The 26,759-nt window shown below is 38.6% G+C and overlaps 1 protein-coding gene across 5 annotated transcripts in view; it reads left to right on the top strand.

The window, feature by feature from the left end:
- dcc (DCC netrin 1 receptor) overlaps nucleotides 1-26,471 on the top strand; it is a 219,279-nt gene extending 192,808 nt beyond the window's left edge. For all 5 annotated transcript variants that reach the window (XM_037266286.1, XM_037266285.1, XM_037266284.1 and 2 more), the window contains exons 27-29: nucleotides 1,086-1,394; nucleotides 15,386-15,534; nucleotides 21,610-26,471. In XM_037266286.1, the coding sequence (XP_037122181.1) occupies nucleotides 1,086-1,394; nucleotides 15,386-15,534; nucleotides 21,610-21,699 (548 nt within the window). In that variant the 3' untranslated portion in view covers nucleotides 21,700-26,471. The remainder of the gene's footprint in view (nucleotides 1-1,085; nucleotides 1,395-15,385; nucleotides 15,535-21,609) is intronic.
- The last annotated feature ends 288 nt before the right edge of the window (nucleotides 26,472-26,759 follow it).

Genomic DNA, 26,759 nt, shown 5'->3' with positions numbered 1-26,759 from the left:
AAATTGCTTGCATTGCAATCAGAGTCAATTAGTCATCATTCAGTCAATCAATCAAAATATGATGTATTTCACCGAGGGGCAATGTAAAATCAATGAGGAGCAGCGTAATTAAAAAAGGATGGACAAAACATCAACGGCATAAAATATACACAACGTGTATATTCTGCATCTAGTGTATGATTAAAGGACCTCTCTGTTGGTCGTTGCCACTTATTTTATAGTCCTGGTCTTGAAAGTTGTCTTAAAAAAGAAAAATTCTCCCAAAATAGTCTGTGAGCAGTTTTCGAAAAGTTTGCGCATGCTTTTGTGGCAGATTTTGAAACTTCAAAAGGTGACAGCCCATTGCTATTGTTTACTTGGTGTTGTTTGTCATGAAAGTTCTAAAATTAAGCAAAACAAAACCAAGTGGAATGGACCAAGACCAAAGAAATGTAATTTGAAACAATCATTCTGACTTCAAAAATGAAGGGTTTTGGTCAGGTCAAAAGAAAAGGCTTAGTTTAACCAAGACTATCACCGCCCACCTCTGGAGCAAGGGATTCTTTCTGGAAAAAAATAGAAATGAAAAATAAAAATGTATTTAATGCTATGATGTGTGTTTGGGGTCATTGTCCCAAATATAGAAATAGACATGGATATCATGTGTGTCTAAGTTTCTTACTGAATTTTTTTGTTAATTGTGTTGAATTGCTAATAGTCTTCCAGCCAAGTCCCTGATGATGTATGTGCTAACTACTGTGTGAAGAGGCTTTAAGACAAGCTTTCCGACCATATTTTAGGGATTTAAATATATGCATGCATAGTTCCAAAGGTATTAACACCCTCTGAGCAGAGAAATGTGGTGATGACAACTGTAAATTGGATTCCAACTTAATTAAAACTGAAACTGCCTTCATGGAAGGCTAAAACATACTGTAATGTAATCAGTAATTATTGTTTTTAAATTCCATTTTTTTGTTTCTGTACTTAATTAGTAAACTAATTGTGTCCTTCCTCCTCCCTGTCCCTGCCATCTCATTTGCCTTTCTTATACCATTATTCCTATCTGTCATTCATCTGCGTCGCTTCATTTCCGTCCTCAACAGTCATATCCACAGATGCTTCCACCAATCCCCTTCTGCAGCAGCAGTCTCCACCACAACAGCCTCCTCCCCTTCTCCCTGGCTCCTCTGTGAGCTCTGGAGAGCATGTACCAGGTATTGGCCCGGTTCCTGGGGCCCCTGCTGCCGCTACCGCTGTTGCATCTGAGGATTCTCAAGCAGGTGCAAGTCGTACTATACCAACCGCATGTGTGCGACCAACTCACCCACTTAGAAGCTTCACAAATCCTCTGCTGCCACCTCCAATGAGCACCATTGACCCAAAGGTCTACACCTCCATGCTGCCACAGTCCAGTAAGTCCAAACAAGTAGTGTGTACGTTTTACCAAGGTTTATATAGTATGTAGTATACTATTAGTGTACTAACACTACTAGTATACTACATACTATTAGTACCGTATTTTCTGCACTATAAGGCACACCGGATGATAAGGCGCACCTTCAATGAATGGCCCATTTTAAAACTTTGTCCATATATAAGGCGCACCGGATTATAAGGCGCATAGAATAAATAACTCAACGTTCCTCAAACGTTAATGCAATCACAATATAGTAACACTCGAAATAGTGAAAACAATAACAATATATCAATAACTCAACGTTGCTCAAATGTTAATATCACACAACACACAAAATAAACACGTAAAGCTTACTTTAATAAGTTAGTCCTCATCCACGAATCCATATTGGTCCATATATAAGGCGCACCGGATTATAAAGCGCACTGTCGGCTTTTGAGAAAATTGGAGGTTTTTAGGTGCGCCTTATAGTGCGGAAAATACGGTAGTAGACTGCTTTCAACCTCAAAACGCAAGCAACTTTTCTTATGTTTAATGATGTGCACCAGTACTGTTGAGAGTTCATCGCCTTGGTTTAGAGGTTAAGTACATTGGGATTGTACATTGTTGTACAAACTTAATTGCAATGTAAACCTGTGATGGGTAATCAACCGTGTTTTTATGTGCTTGCTGGTTGTCAAACTTGCGATTTTTATGCGATTTAGTACACACCGCCAGGACTCTATCTGGGTATCTTTGGTGTGTAACACAGACTTAGTGAGAATCATTTTAATTTTGAACTGATCCATCTCTCCAACTCCTCATATTTGTACATTGGTGGTGGCCTCTTTCTTTGAGTGGTAGCTGCTACCACAATTCAAAGTGGTAGTTTGGTGCATATTTATAGACTCTTAACTTGGAACAGTATCCCCAAAACTCCTACTTTGCAAATGGCAATTTAATTTAAATTATTTTGAATGAACTTGTTCAACATTAGCCATATTTCTTGGCAGATTCTTATTATTTTCCTTCTGTGTCTCTTGCTGTCATTCTTTCTTATCACCCGCAGCAACGTGAACAGAAATCACTGGGCTGTGTGTGTACTTGTGTGAAGGTATAGATGCATTACGTTTCTGAATTCTGTTGGTGTATATTACTGCTCAGTGTGGGCGTGCACTTTCATTAAGGTTATGTTTACATGCCCAGGTGGCTTCAGATTAACATTGATTTTCAGCTCCAAGGCGCCTTGCAAAGGAAAAGAAAAACCTGCGGCGATTCTCAGCTTCTCTAAAGACCCCAAGAATGGCAATCAAAGGCCTTCACCAGCCCACAACCCTCCTGGGCGTGCCAATATACGTATACACCATCCCCTACTCACCCATAGAGCACACAGAACATCTCCTAACAAGGGAGAATAAAGCTGAATCAAGCCAGCGCATTTATTTTTAGTCTTGTTTATGTTTATCCTGGGGTGAATGACTCCCTTGGTGAAAGATTGTTTTTCAGTTTAATTGGACTGTTGTGGAGGTGGGAGTAAGAGAACAATGGACACAACATTTTAAGATGAACATAATGCTGAATGGAGGGGAACAGTGGCTTCACTGCTGGTTAGCAAGTCGCCTCACAGTTCAGATGTTGTGGCTTCGAGTCCGGCTCCAACCTTCCTGTGTGCAGTTTGTATGTTCTCAACTTGTATGTTGGGTTCCTCCGGGTACTCCGGTTTCCTCCCACATTCCAAAAACATGCGTGGTCGGCCCACTGAGTGCTCCAAATTGTCCAAATTGTAGTTGTGAGTGCGAGTGTGGATGGTTTTTCGTCTCTGCGTGCCCTGCAATTGGCTGGCAACCATTCAGGCTGTCCCACGGCTACTGCCTGAGGTCAGCTGGAATAGGCTCCAGCACGCCCGCGACCCTCCTGAGTATAAGCAGTGCAGAAAACGGATGGACGTATAATAAATAACAAAAAGATATCTAAAAAGCACAAAGCTGTGTTTGAACGCTAACATGAGTAATTGTCTTTACTAATGGCCTTTCCAAAGCCCTGAGCATTTGTGGCCACAGAAGCAACCAATTGAAATGAAATCTACCAATCCTGTCGAGAATGGTCTAATATCTCACTAGAATTATGCCAGAACCCTGTTGATTGCTGCAAAACATGTCTGGTGGTGCTGAATTATCCTTACGCCAATGTCAGTTGTCACATGTATACTTATGACGTTTTGTGCATTTGAGGGGACCAAAAATGAATTCAAAGTTGAGCAATCAATTCTCGTTTAAATCATTGACAATGTACAGTCAAAACTTTGTTAGACCACCCTTGTTTATTCACTTTCCTGTTTTATTTTAAAGAGCTGGTGTTAAGCCATTTTCCATGGTTTTCTTGACAATAAGGAAAATCACTCCAGTTTTCATACCAATATCTATGATATTGTCCTGCCACAAAAGTGCTTTCAGGTTAGGCATTACAAATTTTGTCATCTCTCCCAAGAGGAGTGTATGTTATCATTGCAGGAGGTAACCGCCTCATCCTGAATGCTAAAACACATGATTAACAACTAATCATTGTGGAGTTGTAAAGTTAACGAGATGACTTATCTTTACACCCCAGTAGGAGCAACTGAGTACATCACTCAGAAACACAAGTGACAAAGAGTATGAAATATGTTCACTTTGCTGAGCTGGTTTCCAAAAATGCAATGTTTTTGCGGTACCATGTTTTGCATCCAGTCGACTGTTTCATTTTTGACATTTTCTGTCTGGGATTGTTCATTATCTGCACATTTTTTATAATGCTTATCCTATTGTGTATGGCCCACAACCATTGATCCATCCGACTGTCGGCAAAAAGATTTTGAGTACACTCTTCACTAATATAAATGAAGTTCATTGCCTAAACTCATTCATTCAATCATCATTCATTTATCATATTCAGCTATGCTAATGTTAAGCATTTCTTTGCTTTACAGTGTACAGATGTGAATAATTAAAAACTGATCAGGAATCATACATAGACTAAGCCCAAACTTTGAAAAAACACATTTGGAAAAATCATCATGATCTTTATAAAGAATGAGGGTTCGGGTTACATAGGGTTAAATACATATGGAACCCCGTTATTGTAGACAGGCGCATGTGCGCTCAGTGAAAAAACAGTCCATCTTGATTTCCATGCCAGGGCAAGTGTAATTAACCATTTTTGGTAATATTGCAGACCGTGTTGCATCTAAATGGGCGTTCTGGCGTAATGAGGGAGTTTTATTATTCCATGCCCCTGGTAGGCATATAATAAAAGTAAAGTAGGCTAGAATTTCCACCAGCTAAAACCAGGCAACCCTTAGTTGTGGCGCAGGTAGTGTAATGTGATTTTGATGGAATGAGTCCCAGACAGATTCTGAGCTCCACAGACATGTGTAGTAGATGTCATTGAATTTAATTCTTAAAAATGACAACGGTGTGCGTCAATCCCTCAAAATTATTGTAGAAATCAGTCCATTGAAGGAATAAATATTATCATTTTAAATGTATTTACATACCCTGCTGACTACGGCACAACTGTAGGTGGGGGACTGGTTGTCACACATGGATGTACGATCAGGGTTAGAAGGTGGTCTCAAAGTGCCCACTCCACAGCGGCCAACTTTACATCATCCACATGGGGAGATCTTTTTGCAGTTCATTTAAAATGTAATTTGCCGATCTCATGGATAAACTCCAGTGAGTCATTCCGCCTAAACCAGGCACTTCTCATGGGCTGATTTTAAAGGAAATGAGGAGAGCCACATACTAAAGTGCATGACAAGTTGTCTGTGTTCTTTCCCACAATGGCACAAATGCATCTTTTTATCTGTCCCCTCTCTAGCAAAATACCAAAGGCAAGAAAACACCACCCATGCCCACAGTTAGACTGTGTTTTGCGCTAGACTAGCACAAATATAGGGCCCATTGTGTAGATAATCATCAAAAATGTCTGCTAACTCATATAGCTAATATATTACTGTACATATGTGTTCTAAAAAAGAAAAGAAAATGTAAAAAATGCACACAAAAAAGTGCAGTTTAATGCGGGAAACTCTAAGACACAACAAATGGCTGCTATGTGCATTTCATCCCACCTCAGCGGAGTGAATTTGCTCTTATAAAGTATTATCTGCAGCATTTTGACAAATACATGGGATATTTCAGTCTACATTCCCAAATCATATAAAATACTATTTTTCCTTTAGTCTTTGTTTAGTTGATAAACCAGTTGTTCCAAGGATGTGAGATAAGGTCAGGAGGTTAACAGGTTAACATAGGTTAATCATTTTGGAACAATGTGCAGATTCTAACCACACGTTATGGAAATCAGTGGTCTCGCTCCCACAAACCCATAAATATCATATCAAAATTTACATAGCAAATTAAGCTCTTATTTTCCTGACAGGCAATTGCTTACGTTTCATTTTTGTACTTAATCAGTTTTCCAAAGTCATACAGCTGGATGACAAGAGCTGTTTACATGCCTTCCCAGCATATCTCATTTCCATTTACATTGTAGTTGCCATGAATTCATAACATTGTCAGATATGGTTCAAACCAGATATTGTACAACCTGGAATAGATTGACAGCAGGATTTTTATTAGAACCATCATGCAAAATGATATGACATGAACATCCCTGCTGTTGGCAAACAGCGAAAAGGATGCAGATTTGATAGAAATTATGCTGTTGAATGAGTAAATGGCGAAATGGTTAACTGACACAAAACATCTGTGTTTTAATTAGATTTACTATATTTGGGGAAAATGGAAATCTACCGTATTTTCCGGACTATAAGCAGCTACTCTTTGTACAATCTTTGAACTCTGTGGTTTATGGGCCAGTGTGGCTTATCTATGGATTTTTCCTGATTTTTATATCATATGATTTGAGCATATTTTCTTACATATGGAAATCAAACATTAACACACCTGTGGATTAAAGTCCAGTGCAGCTTCTATATGAACAATTTTAGCTGGTGTGGCTTATATTTGCATGTATAGTCCAGAAATTACAGTAATTAGAAAACAGTTAGTTTGGTACCTATAATATTGACATGACCCCTTTCTTAATATGCCCCTCTTTCTAAAATGATCAGAAAACAGTTACATATGTAACATTTGTACACTCTTACCTGTCACACTGAAAATAACGTTTTACAAAAAAGTCAAACAGGGTCACAGTGAAATATTAGTAAGCAAGTCTGCATCACTGTCAAGAGGTTCTGGGTTAAAAAGTCTGCTCAGGTTTTGGCTTTCATCCATAGTCCAGGTTTTCCTTGCAAGTTTGGTTAATGAAAGAATCTAAATTGTCCATAAGTGGGAATGTGAGTGTGAATGGTTGTTTGTCAATAAAATGTGCCACTGGTGTTCCCAAAGTTAGCTTGAATAAGATCCTGCTCAGTTGGGATCATGAGGACAAGAGGTATAGAAAACAGATGAATGGATGGATGAATGGATCAAACGGACAGATCAAAAATATACAGAAGATTAGGACAAGGAAATACTAAACTCCTCTGTGAGCTGTTGAAGTTGACTGTGCCTTCAGAGACGCAATGATACTTTTAATCTTTTACTGGATTTACTTCAAACCATTCTCAGGATCAATAACACCCCCACCCAACCATCCTCCATCTTCACCTCATAGTGCTTTATATCTCTCAATCTTTCACCTCTGCCCAGAAAAACAGACAGACAGCACTGATGTGACCCCCGGCAGTCATTTCACACCTTCAGTCTGACGTGTCTGGTAAATATATCCACCTCTCTAGCAGACAAGCCGCCAATCTCCCCAAACCTCCACCTTTCACTGACAAATCCCCTGAGGCTCAGCCAGACACCATAAAACTGTCTCTTATGGGGGGGTTCTACTGTGGAGGTGGTATAGCACTTATATTGCACAATTGCACAGTGTTTTATTTCTAGAACTCATTTCCTCGAATTTGGTCTGACAACATGTGCGCAAGTGTTATAAACAATTTTTTTCTGCTACATTTTGAGGTACGCGCGGTACTCAGCATTCAATCAAATTGCTCTGATGTCCCCTGCTTACAGAATATCAGGAAATATGGTTATGGCATATAGAACTACATATTGACCAGTAATTTTATTAAACTAATTCTAGTCCCTGAAGGAAAAAATACTTTGCACATGACTGTTGCATGCATGCATGACAACACACACACCCAAACTGTGTGTTTATGATATGCTATGCTATTGCCCACCATCGAATTTATCTGGCAGCTGTCAAATAAGTGGAGTATCGGCACATTTTTCTTCCTCACTTAAAGCACTCAGTAGCAGTTCTCCTCATGGGAAAGTTTGATCTGAGATTTAAACACAGAACTCCCCAATGTACGAACCACATTTCACTGTGCCACCTATCAAAGTGACCTTTGAATCTAAAATGTATCCATGCGACTGGATAAAATCAATATTCATTACTTTTGTTAGTAACTCTTGTGGAAAGATATCAATACGTGTCAGACAATGGACCATGATATTGAACACATACTGATTGCTATCTTTACGATTTAGCTTGGCAGAGACTTGATGTGAACGGAAGGAATATTCCCTCATTCTTTCCAAACACACTGTGCTCACAAAGTCATTAACCATCTTGGCATGAGATCAGTCAGAGAGATGTAGTCATCCTTTGATGGACTCATGCGCTTTTATTTTATTTTCAAAAAAGAACTGCGCTGTAAACTTTGACAGAAAACTTTGCTATTAGCTGAAGGCCGTGAAGCACAACACACTTTGCATTAAACGTACTGAAATGTAAGTTTTATCCACTTTGAATTGTGTGAGTTTTTGTGGGTCTGCATTGAGGTACAACTGGACTGAACATTAAAGTCACTTAGTCTCCAGAAGAAGGGAGAACATACAAACTCCATAAATGAAAGCTGGAGGCGGAATTGAACCCACAACAAGTCTGCAATGTTTCAAAGTAGCTTTCGACTCCCGTGAGGATAAGAGCTTCAGATAATGGATAGATGGATGCTTAAGAATACTTAGCTAATGAAATGCAGTGGGAAAGTTGCATTTATAATTGCAGTTTGAATTAAAATCCTTATTGTCATTGAGAAACACATCTTTCACAGCATATTTTGCTGCTGTGATGAATAGCATCTATTCCCTGGACAACTTCAAGTTGTTTTGTTGTGCTATGAATTTGGTTGACAGTAGGAGTCTAAATCCAACTTTATCTTGTTTGTCTCTGTAATTCACTGCAAAGAGGATTTTTCCCCAGTGTTTTCTTCTTCACAGAAGCAAGGGTGGATGTCTATTGATCAAAATTTGAATGAATGCCCGTGCAGCGAGGACGGGATTCTGAACACAAGAGGCCTTGGGATGTGTTGAGCTGTGCAGGTTATCAGCAAAAAGAGAAAAAAATCATAACTATTCGGTCTCTTTATGTCTGTGATTGTCAGTCTTTATTTTGTACATCCCTACTTGTGCTTTGAATATCTAAGTTTGACACAGTACCGTATTTTTCAGACGATAAGTCGCGTTTTTTTTTCATAGTTTGGGTGGGGGGGCGACTTATACTGAGGAGCGACTTATATGTGAATTTTTTCATAGATTTTCAAAATAAAAAAATAAAAAAGTGAAACCGCGATAAACGAACCGCGATGCAGCAAGGGATTACTGTAATTTGAATTTCAAGTGATGTCAGCAGCGCGGCGCGGCGGTTGTTTACATAAAGGACAAAGATTCGATCACGGGTTGACGAAGATGACGAAGATGACGAAGGGCCCCACGTAGTACCGGCATCATTCGCGGCTTTGTTTGTAAGTGACACGGAGGACGAAGAGTTTGAAGGATTTAAGGATTTGGAGTGACACAGAAGGTTTGAAAAACTATTATGGCTTTTACGCACGCCCGGTCCTACTCTACGGAGCTCTCTTTCACCTCCGTGGATGGAAGTCGGGGGCCGGCGCTCGGCCGGGTGGCTGTCCGCGGACGGTGGATGGGGCTCGGACATGGCTAATGTGCACGCCCGGTCTTATTCTATGGAGCTCTCTTCCACCTCCGTGGTTGGAAGTGCCACCTCCGGGGATGGAAGTCCACGCCGCCACACGCCTGGAAGTCGACGCCGGTGCTTGGGGCCGTGTGGCGGTGAACTATTTATGATATAGTTATTTGATATATTTTATTTCGTGAAGCAACTTATATGTTTTTATCGTTACAGTTCAGTAGTTGTTGGCTCGTTGAACTCTTGTTTTGTTAAATAAAGAGCCGTTTACCAAACCCACGTCTTTCCTTTCCTTGTACTTTGTTAACGCTATAATATAGTTATATACTAGATCTGTGGAATAACGACGAGGCTGACGTCAGGGCGCACGCGCGGCGTTGTTGACAAATGACGAGGAATTTGATCGATGGATTTAACGATTTGGAGTGACACAAATGGTTTGATAATATTATTGCTTATATAATAGTTATTTGATATATAATTTATTTATCGTTATATGGGCCTGTGAAATATTTTGAAGTGCAAGCGCCGTCAGTGGCGCGCACCTATTGTTGACATAAAGGACAATCAATGGATTTAATGAATTGGAGTGACACAGATGGTTTTATAAGTTAAAGTTAAAGTTAAGTTAAAGTCCCAATGATCGTCACACACAAACCTGGGTGTGGTGAAATTTGTCCTCTGCATTTAACCCATCCCCGTGTGATTTTAATCCATCCCCTGGGGGAGAGGGGAGCAGTGAGCAGCAGCGGTGCCGCGCTCGGGAATCAGTTGGTGATCTAACCCCCCAATTCCAACCCTTAATGCTGAGTGCCAAGCAGGGAGGCAATGGGTGCCATTTTTATAGTCTTTGGTATGACCCGGCCGGGGTTTGAACCCACAACCTTCCAGTCTCAGGGCGGACACTCTACCACTAGGCCACTGAGCTGTTATAATAAACGTGTTATTTATGTAATAGTTATTTGAATATCTCTGAATGTTACGTCAGGCCCGTTCTCAGCTCTTCGTTTGTGTTTATGTCACCTTAGCATACCTATCGTTTAGCCTGTTGTTGCTCGTTCATGTCTATTCTTGGTGTTGTATTTTGTCGAATAAATTTCCCCCAAAATGCGACTTATATGTGTTTTTTTTCACGTTATTGTGCATTTTATGGCTAATGCGACCTATATTCCGGAGCGACTTTTAGTCAGAAAAATACGGTATTTGTTGCAGAACACGAAGGCTTTTAAATGTCCATTGATTTTCATGAAACTGTAGTTGTGACACACCCGGTCAGACAAATCTGAAATTGTGCTCTGGAAGATGGAAGGTCGATAACGGGTTGATAATAGACGGGTAGGCTGGTATATATGTGGATAGATGTTAGGGGTGGGAGAAATAATTGATGTAGAGTGGATTCCTGCCATGCGTGGAGGCTAAGGCCTGATCCTGACCGATTTCCACGCAAATTTCCCATTAATTAATGCTCTCTTACAAGTGATGATCATGGGATTGGGGTCTGTGCATGTAATTGTCCACGTTTTGAAAAATTGCATTTTTCTATACGCTGTCTTTAAAGGGCTTGTCCACACTAATCATCCCATCATACATTGTCTTTGTAACGCACTGAGCCGCAATTTTGAGAAAGCCTTTATGATGTATGCCTCTTGTTCCATCCATGCACTGGAATGTATAAATCAATAATCTTTCTAGCACTGTGTTTGTATTAGATACATTACCAATAAGATAGCAATCCCAGTTAGTAACAGTATGCATATGAGAAATTGTATTTGTGTTACTGTGAACATTTCCAGTTTTTTAAGTGCAGTTCTAATAAGTTCTTGTTTTTTCAAAAAAATCTGTGTTTGTCATTACTAGCGTCAAATGAACACAAACCGAGAAATGTACTGGCTGTCTGCCCACCGTCAAATCCATTTGTGTTCACGGATGAACTGGTAGATGGTTAGTCGGTCAGACAAATTACTGCAGGGCTCAGACTTCCGTTTCATGTTTGACGGTCCACTTAGTCACTTATGAACATCGCTATTTAGATCAATCAATGTCAGTTATGTGTAATCAGATCAAACTGACCCTGCCCGTACATTCAGGGACCTCTGCGTTCAACAGCAGAGAGCATATTGTTCACTAAATTAGTGGCAAGATGAGGCCTGACAGTTCAATGGAATAGTGGTTAGTATGTCTGCCTCTCGGCCAGGGACTGGGTGACCATAGCGAGTTTCGGTGTTTTCCCAAAAGTCCGGTCTATTTGGGCGCAGACCCGGGTACATCACGGCCCCTCCAATCAAATCACTCATTGATGAATAATCCCCGGCTAAATGTTGAATCCAGCCCACAGCCAAAAGGTTCTAGGATAGAATCTTGGCTGGAGCCTCTTGAATGGAGTGTACATGTACATCACTCCATGTGCTTTTTAAGGACAAGTAGTATAGGCAATTGTCACTCTTTGATGGAAACAACTCTGAAACAATCCCACATCCTACCTTGATGAATGAAATATTCAAGCTGAAAATCTTCATTGACTGCCTATCCTGCTTTCTTAAATGGCCTGTCTCATCTCTTCCACAGTCATGACACAGTGCTGCAGTGGCATACAAAGGTCATGGTGATTCCTGGGGGAAACTCCTTGATTGCATGCCTCACCCCCAATGCATATTCGCAGTTAGGCCAAGTCGCCCCCAGTCATCCATTGAGTATGTTGGGTTCCAGTTCAACTGAAATTGCCAACTGCAATAACACTTGGAAATAGCAGCAGGGGAAAAGAAATCCGTGATATACTGGGGATATACGGTATTAGTGAAATTTGGGGAGAACGACTCAGCTGTAAGTAATTCTATTTCCAAATAATTAAAGCCACGCTTGGTCAGTCGCTCCTGTGGCATGGAAGTCCCGAGTTTTGTTGGGTTTTTTTTATAGGGAGAATTCTATTTCTTTGAGCTTGAAGCAGCGAGCATCATACCGTGTAACTGAATTGTCATTATACTAAGTCTAAACATTCCTTATTTTTAGTTTCTCTCTGTCTTGTCCATCTTCAAATACTACTAAATTCTAGTTCAGAAGAAATTCAAATCGATTACTGAGTTCTTCAAGGTTGATACTGCAGGCCTCAATTATTCTCTATACACAATCTTCTTGTTCGTGCAATTGGCTTTCCTCAATATTCACAATTCATTAACAGAATTGTGCATTGCATTGTGAATAATTAAATCATTTTTCAAATCAAAATCCTTTCAGATCACAAAAGCGTTATTGAATCCCATTTTCAAATCCTGCACACATTTCTGAGACGTTCTGCCCTCAGGATAAAACTAAGTACCAAATTTAATAAAGTTATAAATGTGATCCGTTGAGTTCAATTGCAATTCTGCATGAGATTTGATTTCCATTAAAAAATCTCCATCCAACAGGTGGTGAAGGTCTGCATAATGTCACACTTCTCTTGGACTACTTTCACAGCATCATGGCTGAATTTCTTTTTTGTGTCTTGTCTAAAAGACTAATGAATTTAACCTTACCCACTGAGTACATGGAATCTATGATTATCCTGAAATAGCATGTTTACTAATTTCAGAAAAAAGATATTTTGGGGAGCTTTCACCAAGATTGATTATTTTTGATTGAATTTTGTTGTGCAAGTCAGTGACAATGTACGCTTTTGTTGTATGCAAGTATCTTGACCAAAAGTTTGATTGCAGCTAAAATGTTTCCAGTATTTTCAAACGATCTCCTCTGGTTGTAGTAACCTAGATGTTCCTTCAATGTTCAATTATTTCCTCATGTAAGCTCTATAAAAGACACAGTTCTCATGGTCAGATATCAGTAGACCTAATTTTCTTCAAACTGAGAAGGTGTCTTCATTTCCAAAGCTTGATAAAGAACAAACAAAACAGTAGCAGGCTTATCGATATGGATATCAGACCAACCATTTTCTTTTCACAATTTCTCTGTTTGTGGAAACCACCCTTTGGTAAGGGATCTCCCATCCTTCTCAACAATTGGACCACATTTATTCTGATAGCTTTCAGGGCCACGTTGTGCTCTTGTCATCTTCAAATGATCTGGAACAGATGTCTTCAAACAGACAAATCTCTTTCTGTGCAAAAAAAAAAAAATTTATATGCATCATCCTTTTGATGGGACCGTGAAGATGGAGTATTATGGTCTGACTGAGCTGAGTCAATAGCAAAAAAAAATCTTCTCTGCACCGACTTTCTCTTTTACTTCTTTAGGTTGTTCTACGGTCTGACTTTGTTACTTATTTTTGATCTATGAATCTATGGCCCGCGTTGACGGGACTCTTCTTCGAATATGGCCCTCTAGTTTTCTTGTTCTGTGCTACACTCAGTTGCACTTCATTTAATTTTTATAGCTCAAAATGATATTAAAATATATACTGCACTCCAACTGCTTTACCTCCTGTTAATTTAAATAGGGATATATTAGCCTATTTTTGTGTTTGTTATTACATTTTCAGATACCTGGAAGCTATGAATCTTCGTTTTGTGTGCGTGCGTACATGCGTGCGTGCCTGCGTGCATGCGTGTTCCAGTTCATTGAAAAAGTAGGAACAGCTAACAAGAAAGATCAGTATTATATAATGTGATGAGTCATTAAAAGTAATTGGATGTACAGTCTTGGCATTATGAACCCTATTTTTGAAGTTTAAAGTACTTGTGGGAATCAACTGGGAATTAGTGTGAAAATTGAATATGATGGAACGAAAATGCAATATGCTTTATCCATCCAAATTAGTTTTCGCAGCTTACTTGAAGAGTAGAATATAATTAATCCATCAACACGGTTCTCAATACGTTTGATACTGTAATTTGGGCTGCGGTATGCCTTTAAAATAATAGTACCATAATATTTCAGTGTATCTAGTGTATGTATAATATACAACAGACTATAGAAGTCATTAACGTTACACCATTCTTGAATTTGGTTGATGAAGTTAACATTCGTTGAGACCAATCATAAGTACCAACAGTGGACTGTTGACTTAAACCTTGTGGGGTGCTAGCTACATTCTCAGACAATCATCGGGAATCTTTTTTTTTACACTGTCTAAGACGGATTGGTATGCCACACGTCAAACAGAAAAGATGTACAGTAGTTAAGGTTTTGAACTGCCTGCAGAAATGTAGCTTCTATGGACACACTTTAGTAAACTACCAGCTTGCACTGCATGTTATTGGACCAGCAGTGTGTTATATTTATTGCATTGTGAACTTTGTTTTTTCTGTTTGTCTTCCTCTTTTTTAAATGTCACGAGCTGTTTGACAACTAATTTTCCCCAGAGGGGACAATAAAGGTTTCAATCAATCAATCAATCAATCAATCAATCAATCAATCAATCAATCAATCAATCAACCAATCAATCAATCAATCAATCAACCAATCACTACCACAATATGTAATAACTTAAGTCGCTTCTGAAAAGTTATTTGATGTTGAAAACAGTGACAATTCGACAATGTTCCTGAGATATAGTTTATACCTTTATGTTAAACTAGTGATGTAACTTTTTAAGTTGCAAGCTACTGCCCAGCAATCGGATACCTTATGTGGACTTCAGACTGACTATACAGGTAACAATAACTAGTCAGATATAAGCGGAGAAGAGTGGGATGTGTGTCTGTTGAATGTTTCCCAAAAAAGCTGTTTGCCTCTCTTGATTTGACAATTATTTGTTTCCTAACTGGATAGGTCGGAAGTGTAATTTAATTACACTGTGATGAGTATTGTTAAGTTTGAGTACTCATCAGTCTTCTCAAGTACTTACTATTCTGATTCTCAAGGAATTTTATGTTCCTAGGTTGGATGTAATTATAACCTCTGGAACCTCAAGCAACTTTTTAATTTATTTATTGTTGGGGTATTTTTGCCATCAGAATATTATGCATTATACAGCGTATATCAAAACATCTCAAGTGAAAGAAATTACATGATATGATTTGTCTGACCCTGGTTGCCTGAGCGTTGTGTTGCAGTCAAATATCTTCTCTATTTACACAGCTGGAAGTCTTCCAAAGCCTCAGGTGAAGACAGCTTCTTTGGGTCAGGCGGGTAAAGCTCGATCACCACTGCTTCCCGTCTCAGTTCCGACAGCGCCCGACATACCGGAAGAAGGAGGAACAAAACCCACAGAGGATTCAGCTGCCAATGTAAGTGGAGACCAAAGCAATGTTGCAAATGTAGAAGAGTGGCCCTCAACGTGTAAAGGTATTCTGAGTTGATACTGCCAAAAAGATGTGAAGGCTAAGAAGACCACAAGGCTTGAAGAACATGGACTAAGGCGGAAGGTAGAGTGCCCTTGTGAAGAGAGCCATAAAAAGAGGCAGAGACTGAAAGAAAAAAGATGTTCAATTGCCGTGATTGGCGAAGGGCTAGCAAGGCCTTTTCTGCTGACCTAGATGTTATCGGGATAACTGACCTACATTTACAACCAAGATTCATGTATTTGTTGTATCGATTTATTCCCAACAACCAAAGCTCTTTACTTCATAATAATTTCTTGTCAGCAGAGTGTAAATTTTACATTTTTTGCACAATGCAATTTAAGTATATATATGTACATAGTATATAAATATATACACATATAATTATTTTCTGTATAATTGTCATGTTTTGTCTACATTTATTATTTCCACCCATAACAATTTGTAATTTTATTATTTTTTATAATCTTATTTTCTGTACAATTGTCATGTTTTTTCTACATTTATTTTTTCCATCATCACAATTTGTAATTTATTCTTTTTATTATTATCTGTATATGTGTGTATGTATATAGACATACACATACATACCGTAATTTTCGGACTATAAGTCGCACCGGAGTATAAGTCGCACCAGCCATAAAATGCCCAAAAAAGTGAAAAAAACCATATACCGTAATTTTCGGACTATAAGTCGCACCGGAGTATAAGTCGCACCAGCCATAAAATGCCCAAAAAAGTGAAAAAAAACATATATAAGTCGCTCCGGAGTATAAGTCGCATTTTGGGGGGCAATTTATTCGACAAAATACAACACCAAGAACAGTTATGAACGAGCAACAACAGGCTAAACGATAGCTATGCTAACGTGACATAAACACAAACTAAGAGCTGAGAACGGCCCTGACGTAAAATTCAGAGTTATTCAAAAAACTATTACATAAATAACACGTTAATAAAACCATCTGCGTCACAATTTTTAGAAAGGATTATTCTCATTTGATGTCTTTAAGTTCATCCGCGTTCTGCCGTTGAAGCGGGGTGCATTCAAAGACCAGTCGTACAGACGGAACACTCAATCACTTCACCAAAAAGCAACGATGTAATTACGTATGTTCCCCCCCATTTTGAGAACGGTGAGTCCTGGACTCAGACTGGCTCTTTTTCTGTCTTCCTGGGGGTCTGTTCAGGTAGTGTGGTAAATTTGAACAGGTTCCCTCATTCCTAGGCCAAATTACAGGGGGGGAACATATCTTCAAGGCGGCCCCGTGAGGAAATGTTCCCCCCCACACACATTTTGAGAACGGTGAGTCCTGGACTCCAACTGGTTTTTTTTCTGTCTTCCTGGGGGTCTGTTCCGGTTGTGTGGTAAATTTGAACAGGTTCCCTCATTCCTAGGCCAAATTACAGGGGGGGAACAGATCCTCACGGGTGCCCTGCGAAGATATGTTCCCCCCATTCAAAACGGTGTATATGTGTGTGTGTTTAATTAATGAGGTGCACTTCGATTTACATGTTTAAAAAGCTAAACCAATACATATTTTAGGAGAGGGTTACAAATGTTCCTTTTAACTGTTGTATGACTGAGTACCGTAATTTTCGGACTATAAGTCGCACCGGAGTATAAGTCGCACCAGCCATAAAATGCCCAAAAAAGTGAAAAAAAACATATATAAGTCGCTCCGGAGTATAAGTCGCATTTTGGGGGGCAATTTATTCGACAAAATCCAACACCAAGAACAGTTATGAACGAGCAACAACAGGCTAAACGATAGCTATGCTAACGTGACATAAACACAAACTAAGAGCTGAGAACGGCCCTGACGCGGCGATGTTGACAAAGGACGAGGAATTTGATCGATGGATTTAATGATTTAGAGTGCACAGATGGTTTGATAACATTATTGCTTATATAATAGTTATTTGATATATAATTTATATATCGTTATATGGGCCTGTGGAATATTTTTAAGTGCAAGAGCCGTCAGCAACGCGCACGCATTGTTGACAAAGGACGATTGATGGATTTAATGAATTGGAGTGACGCAGATGGTTTCGCGCTGCTGTCGTCACTTGAAATTCAAATTACAGTAATCCCTTGCTACATTGCGGTTCGTTTATCGCGGTTTCATTTTTATTTTTTTATTTTTTTTTTTAAATTTTTTGAAAAAAAAAACACATATAAGTCGCTCCTGAGTATAAGTCGCCCCCCCCACCCAAACTATGAAAAAAACCGCGACTTATAGTCCGAAAATTACGGTATATGTATATAAGTCGCTCCTGAGTATAAGTCGCCCCCCCCACCCAAACTATGAAAAAAAACGCGACTTATAGTCCGAAAACTACGGTATATGTATATCCATATACGTATATGAGCGGAAAAAATGAGAGAAGGAAAGGAGGGAGATTCGAGGGTAAAGAGAATGACAAGATGAAATTAAGGGGTGCTGGATGTCAAACCTTGTTAAATATTCATATCGACTCAATGACAATAGAACAGGACAAGTGGTTGCCATGACGACAAATAGGAGAGGACCGAAAATGATAGTAAACGAAGACAGAAAAGTCCAGAACCAAGGGATCGAGGACATGGATGAAAGGATGGAGAGAAATAAGACAGGATGAGTGTGTAGCCATGACAGCATGAGGAGAGGGCCCCTTCGAGAGGGAAAGATAAGAGTAAGAAAGAGGGGAAAACGGTAAGGCAGATGTAAAGAAAGTAGTGTAAGGGAGAGTCAGTCTAAGTGTTCGGTGTCAAAAAAGAAAATGTGTTGAGCGTTCAGGGGAGAGTGATAAAGGTCAACAAAGGTCACTGCAAACCATCATCCCTGTGTACTCTATTTCACGCGTGCACAACTAGTTCTACACAGACTGTGAATTGCACTGACACTTTCATGATTTTGAAAAATATGATTGCTTCCAGAGATAATGAAAATCTAGAATTGCTTGGACTCACTAATCACTAATCTGCACCTCTCTTTGGTTATTTAGATTTTATATTTGGCAGGTGACAAGGTATAGCCTTGGTTGAAGGCTGTGCACTCTGACTGCTGTTATTTCGGACGACTTGCAAGTAACAATCGCTATATTAGCTTCTGCCCCTTAAAATGGAGGATGTCTTATTTGTACAGAGATTAAGTTAGAATATTCATAAACTACCATCTATGAATCCGATCCCTTTTTCAATGTAATATTGTTTTTATGTCACAATGTCAGCTTCAATGTGAACGCAATGTCCCAAGAGAGTGTCTTGCGTCAATAAAATATTTATTTTATCCTGAAAGAGAAAAGAACAGTGAAAATGTAACCTTTAGGTTTCTTTTAGTTATTTCGACCTTATATGTAGAGTTTGTGTCATTGTACTGCTGGGTAACAGATCCAGGTCAGCTGACAATCAGAGACAATATGAATGGGCATTTTGTCCAATCGATGTGGAGTTATGGGTCAACAACTGGGATCAAAAAGTAACTGGGCTTTTTATAGCTTTTATTTATAGGAGCTATTATTTCCATTGGAAGTGGACAAAGTACAGTTGACAGTGGCACGGGACTACATGACCTTTTATAGCTCTACTCAGTGTGAATGATTGTGGAAGGTTAAATTGGCAAAACCTGTGCATTAAACAAAGAAATACCGCATATGGCCTTTTATGTGAATCTTGTGCATATGGAATGAGAGGAAATAGCAGAGTTACGTAAACATTGTCAAAATTAATGACAAATTCAAAATGGGAAATTAACTTGTTCATACCTGTCATTTCTGTTTCTACTTCCCACTAAGTTCCCAATAGATGCTGATAGATTTAATTTTTGTACCTCAGTAATATGTTTAGTTGCCTCTTCCACTAACACTTCCAATTCCATCACTTTAAACTTCATTTTTGCATTTGCAATATCTCTTACAATAAAGTACAAATTAGCAATCTAGGTGTTGACTTTATCTAAACACAGAACCAGTTATTTTTTATCGTGATTTCAATATCAATAAAAATTACTGTGATTATTTTCTTCCATAATCAGCCATTCCTAGCACTTCCGCAAAGGTCTCAGGACATTATTTCAAGATGAATGCTTTATAATGAAGGACCTTTTCATTGAGCATTTATGCGCTTCTACATAATATTGTATTTTGAAGTACTTTTGCACTTTAAACAAGTCTTTCATCAAATATGTGAAGTATTGGTTAGGCGGTAGCAGAGAAGATAATTGGCCATTCATTTCTTTTCTAGAAGGACAGGTTTGCCTCGCAACGACACTCTTTTAATGCTGTGTTCGTAAGAAATACTTTACACACACACACACACACACAGATGGAGTCTTTTAAACAATCCCACTCAGATTTGACAATTTCTATAGCTTAATCTGACATGTAATTAGCAAACCGTCATAGAACGTTGAGAGGTGTGAAGTGTAGTTTGCTGTTTCTTCCAGTAGATTTGCAGACATGGACATGATTATTTTTGTGTGGATGATTAAATACATGAACCGATATTTCTGATTTTTTTTTTCTTTGTAAATGCTTTCAAAGCTGTAGCGGTTCATTTCCACCCTTGTTGTGATTGAACATCCATCACTGTCAGCAAGAAGCCAGCTTTAATTTATTTATAAGAGCAGCTTCAAGTACAACACCACTCTACTAAGTAACAATAACAAAACTTTGACAAGAATAGATGCAGAATGAATCGCCATTGAGTTGGTGAAGTATACAGCAGCGCTGTATACATTTACAAGACGAGTTTTGTTTTGGAGGATGAAGAGTCGAAGACAAGTAAAAATGTCATCCAATGTGTGTTTATTTGGGCAAGAAACTTGATGTTCATTCTCTGCTGAACTTCATTTAACAGACAGCAGTTTTGTTGTTTCTTGAGTGTTTTCTACTGTTTTATCATACTGTCACAGTAAGAGTGATGTGTGTTGCTCTGCTGAAGCATGCAAGCAATCCAGCGTTTACGGTGAGGACTATTTGTCACTCTTCTGACACAACAATGTTTTTAATAAGTTATTTACAGTTGACCACAATGACATGTGAGATTTTACTTAAGGTAAGCCATTTGGAAAAAGAAAAAAAAGAAATTCCACAAGACTTCTTTAGTTAGAACAAAACGGCAGCAATCCGTCCGCTTAATGTTTTAAAAGAAACGCCTGGCTTTTTTATAATGTGGCGTAAGCTTTATATAAATATTCTGCAATTATTATAGAACAATTTTTATTTATTTTTCAGAAAACATGTTATTTGCTATGTTATTATTCCTAAACATTTTTAAAACTACTTGAAGAATGATTTGCAATATCATATTGTAGCAAGCCTTCAGTTGTGTTACGTGGATTGGTGCTACATTTTTAAAATTTCCGACTGTTTGCAAGGGAATAAAGATATCCAAATGAAAATGGATAAGGAAGTATGTTAGCAGGAAGTTTGGGCTGGCGACTGTGAGTGAATAAGCGAGTTACTTTTCACAATCGAGCACAGCAAGTTGCAAACCAGAAATGATATTGACTTCATCAATAAATCAAAGTGGACTCAAATATTATCAACTAATTGCATGAGGCACTGGCAGAGGCCCCTACCCCAAGAATTGTCCCTTTCCCATGAGTCATGCTATGAGCCAATAAACTACCCATCTCTCACCCTATTACTGTGATCACCAGTCTGGTAATCATTGTACATCCACCATGTTTGTGTTGTCCTCAGTGTAGCGTGCTGCATTATATTTGGAAGGACATTTGAGGCTTACGGGGCCTAGGCAGAAAGGCTACAGGGAAATGTGGAACTGAAGTCTGTCCTCTAAAAGCAAATAGATGGGGCAGCCCAGAGGGTTAAAAAAAAAGATACAGAACATAACAGACACTGACGACAAAGGTTTTTAGTAGGGGAGGGGTGTTTGGATGTAAGTTTGGAATACATGGGAATTTGGGAAATATGAAATTTTAACAATATCTGTGTACATATAGACAAAGAAGTACTGATAACATTTTGTTATACTGTATATTATTTATTTTTCTGTTATGATTTTTTTTTCAGGTGTACGAGCAGGACGACCTTTCGGAGCAGATGGCTAGTTTAGAAGGGCTGATGAAGCAGCTAAATGCCATTACCGGCTCGGCCTTCTAAACCCTCCCTTTTAAACCCTCATCCCCCAGAGCAGGAACACTTCTTCAAGCTTTGATGTGTGTTCACAAACAGCTGCAGCATCTGAGTTTGAAGATGCCACTGGGGACTTACACCTCGGTTTGTACTGGGTTAAACCACATCAGACATCATCAACTCCAGGAACAAGACAGTGGTGGAGGGGCTTCCTCAGTGGGCTGCTTTGGATCTTCCAAGCTGAAACTACAAAACTAGGAAACCCCGATGCCTACCACCTTGACTTAATGAAACAAAGGGAAGGATTATACAATTCTAAGATCTTTACTTCTTCTCTTCTTTGTGGTATTTATTAGCTCCTCACTATTCTCCTACACTGAGTTCTCTGCAATTCAGTTACTGTGACTGTACCTCAATTATTTTTCATGATTGCTATTGGGAGCATTTTCCTTTTTTTTTTCTCCTAACAGCAATGTGAATATGGTTTGCCACACAGAACATTCAGTGTGAAATAGACATTGTCTTTCAAGTTTCATTAAAACTTTCTGCTTTTTTGGGCTTTTACCCTACCTGTTGGAAGTCCTCCGACATTATTGGGATGTTTTCCATCAGTCTTGCTTTCATCCGAACAAACTCCTTCCAAATGCGAATCACTTTTCCTTTTTTTAAATATTGGAACTCTGGCTGGACTCTTATGCGTCGGGGAGATATTGCCAAATCATCTGTAGACTTCATATCTATCACTGCTCTTGACCAAGCTTTTAGTCCCGCAAGATCTGACAAACTCTGTAAACGGGATTGACAGGATAGGTGTTGTTGCCAAAAAAAGGGAACCTCCTGGCAGCCTTCCTTTAAAATTCAAGGCTGGCATTTTCACTGACAGTTTTATACTGACCATTGCTGAAACACAGTAAGACCATCAAGATGGATGAAGTTGTACAATACTTGGTGTTCATCTCAATTTCGACATACGCAAGTCTGTCAGTTGAATGTTCTTCTGTGGTGATTGGGCCTAAAGTTTATTGCAAACAGTAGCGATGAGAGTGAATATGATAACTGTTTTTATTTTTTTACTTTTTTAGTACATATTCAGTGGGAGTCTTCTTAATAAGTTACTCTTTATTTTGAATGCCATTAACAATGTACCACATTCAGTCTTGAGTCCCCACATGGTCACAACTTCACTTTCAGTACACCTCAAAAGGGCCAGGTTTTTATACAAAATTAAAAAAAAAGAAATATAAATACCAATATGAAATAATTGATATTTCACTAAGTGTATTTTTCATAGTTTCCGTTGCGTTTGACACATTACAAGCTTCTTCGTCATGACTCAGAAGGGAAATGAATAAGGGAAATTGTTGATACCATTTTGTTAATGCAAGCATTTGTGGCTGACACTTGCTCATCCAATCGACAGTATTTTGGTTTTAGTATGACCTTTAGGAGAGTGGAACACATCCAGCCTTTAGTACCTTTGAACTGCTTTGTATTGACAGCAAAAATGAAATGTGTCCAATTAAATGGGTCATTAGCAGAGGCTTTGTTTACTGTTGCGACTGAGGAGATTCATTTGTGAAGTTCTACAAGAAAACACACAGAAGCGAGATTTTTGCAACAATCGTTAAAATTCGGCCATTTTTCAAAACATGAAATAATATTTTCATTAGCACGCTGGTTTGGAGCTCGAGTGTGTGATTAAGCAACTTGAGAAGGAAAATATTTTTTGTGGGTTTGCAGAAAGAAGCAGGAAAAAAAAGCTCTTTCAACTTAAAATGACAAGTCATTCATTAATCAGGTGAGGTGAAGACAACAAGCCATCAATATGCTTCATATTTGACTGTGTCACCCTATTCTCCATATTGTAATTTACAGACCTTTATCTCAGTGTGATGAAAAAGGAGAATCCTGCGGGAGGCTGAGCGCGCTCAGGCAGAGGAGCCACATTGATATTCAGGGATGGCTTGCATGTGTGAGCAGGGCACAGAGGAACGAGGCAGCGAATTCATTATAAAGACGTTGCAAACATTATGATTCAAGCTCACGCTCACTGGGCCGTTACAGCGGCAGGGAAAAGTCCCAGGGACAGAGGCGATAGAAAGGTAACATCTCTGCTGAATGGATGCAGGGATGAAAGGTTACAGAGGGCAGGCATGCAGGCAGTGTGGGGATCAAACTCATCAACCTGCTCTGGGAGATGAATCCACCGTGAGCTAAGAGCTTACATTCTCCTCCGAGTCCTACTCCTCCTCTTCAGTCCGACAACAGTGCAGGAAAATAATAATTAAAAAGAAAAATGCAGTATGGAGGTATTGAGAAAAAGTGGGCAATTGTCTGGTAGATTTATTAACGTTGTTATTTGGGTCTATTTTTTTTTTAAGTTCGTAAATTTCCAGTCAGGGAACTTTTGGTGTAAAGATCAACGTGTCGAGTGTTCACATTTCCCGATATGAGTGCACAATATGTGTTAACATTAAAGATAAATGTCCATAAATGTTCAACATTACATGCCAGTAAATAGCAATTTACAAAAAATTGCAACACAGTACATCTGCAAGTTGATCGCATAATCTCGTAAATGAAAAAGGCTCCTCGATGCTTGTAAATCCAGGACAAGTTGAAAGTATTCACCCAATAATTAAAGTTTACCAGAAGCAAACAAATCCCCGTTACATGGAATGTGTCAATTAGCTCTTTCTGTTGCGTTTTTACAAGATACTCCGACTCTTAAGTGTTCAGGATCTGATAGTGTTGTTGCTTCCTTTCACCTTGGTTGACTGCAAAAACAGTGGGATTTTTTTTTTTTAATAATTATTGTTAAAGAGCAATAGCTCAGTGTACCCCAGCGAAAGTTGCCTTTTTACTAAAATAATATCTTTTTAAATGTCTTTATTATTTCAAGCCCAGAATCTTAACGCATATTACATGAACTATTGTGTGTCAGCTCTACTAAAATGAATTTTGAACCTCGTGCCAAACGTTTTACATTCATGTTATCGATTGCTGATTTAGATCAGAATAAAGATAATAAACATGAGATTCCATAACCCACAACCTGCAGAATGCATAGTTTACCTGATCCTGCAGCATTTCAACGAGTGTTATCTTTAATGAGTAAAAAAAACAAAAAAACAAAAACATTGCTTTGGTAAGATAGTTTTTTTGATTTGGTTGAAATCTTTTTGCTGGGGAGTTCATCTCTTACTTTTGAAACGCAGCACAAAAGGAACATACTGTAGGCTATATTTTGACAACAATAGAACCTGCACACAGAATGACTGTAAATTCTCTGTCAGAAGGTTTTCATTGAAGTGAACGTGAAGAGTCCAAAGGGAAGAGAAGCCGAACTAAAAGCTGACAGGACAGTTATGAATTGGGAAAACAATGCTCTTTTTAAAATGTTGGGTTAAAAACAACCCAACTTAGGTTAAAAATTGGACCGACCCAGAAAATTGGGTCAATTTGATCTGCCCTGGGTTCCTTGTCACAAAACAACACATTTTTTTGTGCTAAACAACCCAGTAAATTGACCCGACCTCCTTAATCGGTCTAATTTTTGCCCAGTGGTTTTAAGAGAGCAGTAAATTTTTAACCAATGAGGGGGGGAAAAGCTAGTTGTAGTGATGGCAGACATAAAATGGAACAAAAATAATATTAATAAATGGCCCAGAATAATTCCTAATGACAATGTCATAAGATTCTGTAGTTATTTTGGGAAAATATTTTTTTCTGTGTTGCTGACATTGAACTCCTTGTCTGTTTCATAAATAGGAAGGCTTCCCTTTAAAGTCATAAATTAAGATTGACTCTTCTTTTTTTTTGGTCACTTATTTGTGTATTTGACTGTAGAGAAATATGTTGCTGCAGCAGAAATACAGTACAGGCCGCTGCTGGTTATTTTTTTATTTTTACTGTGTATAGCGCCACTAGAGTAGCAGTAACTTTTTTATAATCAAATTTAATATATTATTATTGTTATTTGTATCCTTTACTTTATTATGAGCGATCATTAAAATGTTTATTTATAACCATGTGCTATTTCTGCCGATGTACATTTTGTTTAGTAAAAAGAAAAAAAATATGCACTTTGGAGTTTTATTTATTTCTGTTTGTTTATTGCTTTAAAAGGTGTCTAATGTTACAAACAGTATTAAGTTACAAAATAGTTTGCTTCCCTTATGAGGACACACAGTCACCACTATTTTTTGTTTATTTCAGTCTAAACTTTGTAGATTGAGGTTCACATCTATGCAGTCATCCCTTATAACAATAAACTATGAATTGATAATGACATACCCTGACCAGTGTGACTCCTGAAGTGATGTTTTGTTACTTATATCAAATACCTCATCTAATATTTTATACCAGGGGGGAAGAAACAGCTATTTTAATAGGCAGCAGTCACCTGTATTGTTTTGTATTACTTTATTGTCTCTATTTTGTATGCTTGTACCTTTCCCCCCAATGTTATGTCACCTGGTCCTGTAATCCCATAAACATGCATTAGTTTCATTGCATCCAAAAGCCAACTTTTCTTTTTATTTTATCTCGGCGCACCCCAGAAAGGCAGTTAAGTATTGAATATGACAGTAAAGAGCTTGAATTTGTCCTGTGGTGACTGTGTGAAACTCAGAAACGCCACCTAGAGCTGCTTGGGTGAACATTCAGGAATGCTCAGCTTACAAAGAAAAACGTTTTTCCCCTTTTGGACACTTTACCCTTAAATAGAAGAGATTGGTTATTCCAAAGGGGTGAAGTTACAAAAAAAAAACAATTAACAGAGTCAAGTTGGCCAGAGGTGGACTATGAACGTGGTCTGATTTTGGTTTGCGTGCCCCAAAAGAGATGGAATCAGTGCAATGATGGGCAAGAAGAAAGTAATTGTGTCTGAATAGAAACAGGGGGAGAAAAAAAGAATTGGACTCAACTATGGTGAAAAGGCCAAATTAAAACCGCGCTTATCTCTCCTCACACACACACAATGACTTCATTTCATCCAGAACATCGGTGTTCAACAGAGGAGCTGGCAGATGGGGCAGCATCGAGTAAATAGTTTCACTTCATCCTTTTAAAAGTTCAATCATAGT

The sequence above is a fragment of the Syngnathus acus genome, chromosome 12, assembly GCF_901709675.1.
Source record: "Syngnathus acus chromosome 12, fSynAcu1.2, whole genome shotgun sequence".
Classification (NCBI taxonomy): domain Eukaryota; kingdom Metazoa; phylum Chordata; class Actinopteri; order Syngnathiformes; family Syngnathidae; genus Syngnathus; species Syngnathus acus.
Note: the sequence above shows the minus strand (reverse complement) of the source record. Positions and strands in the feature narration are given on the sequence as shown.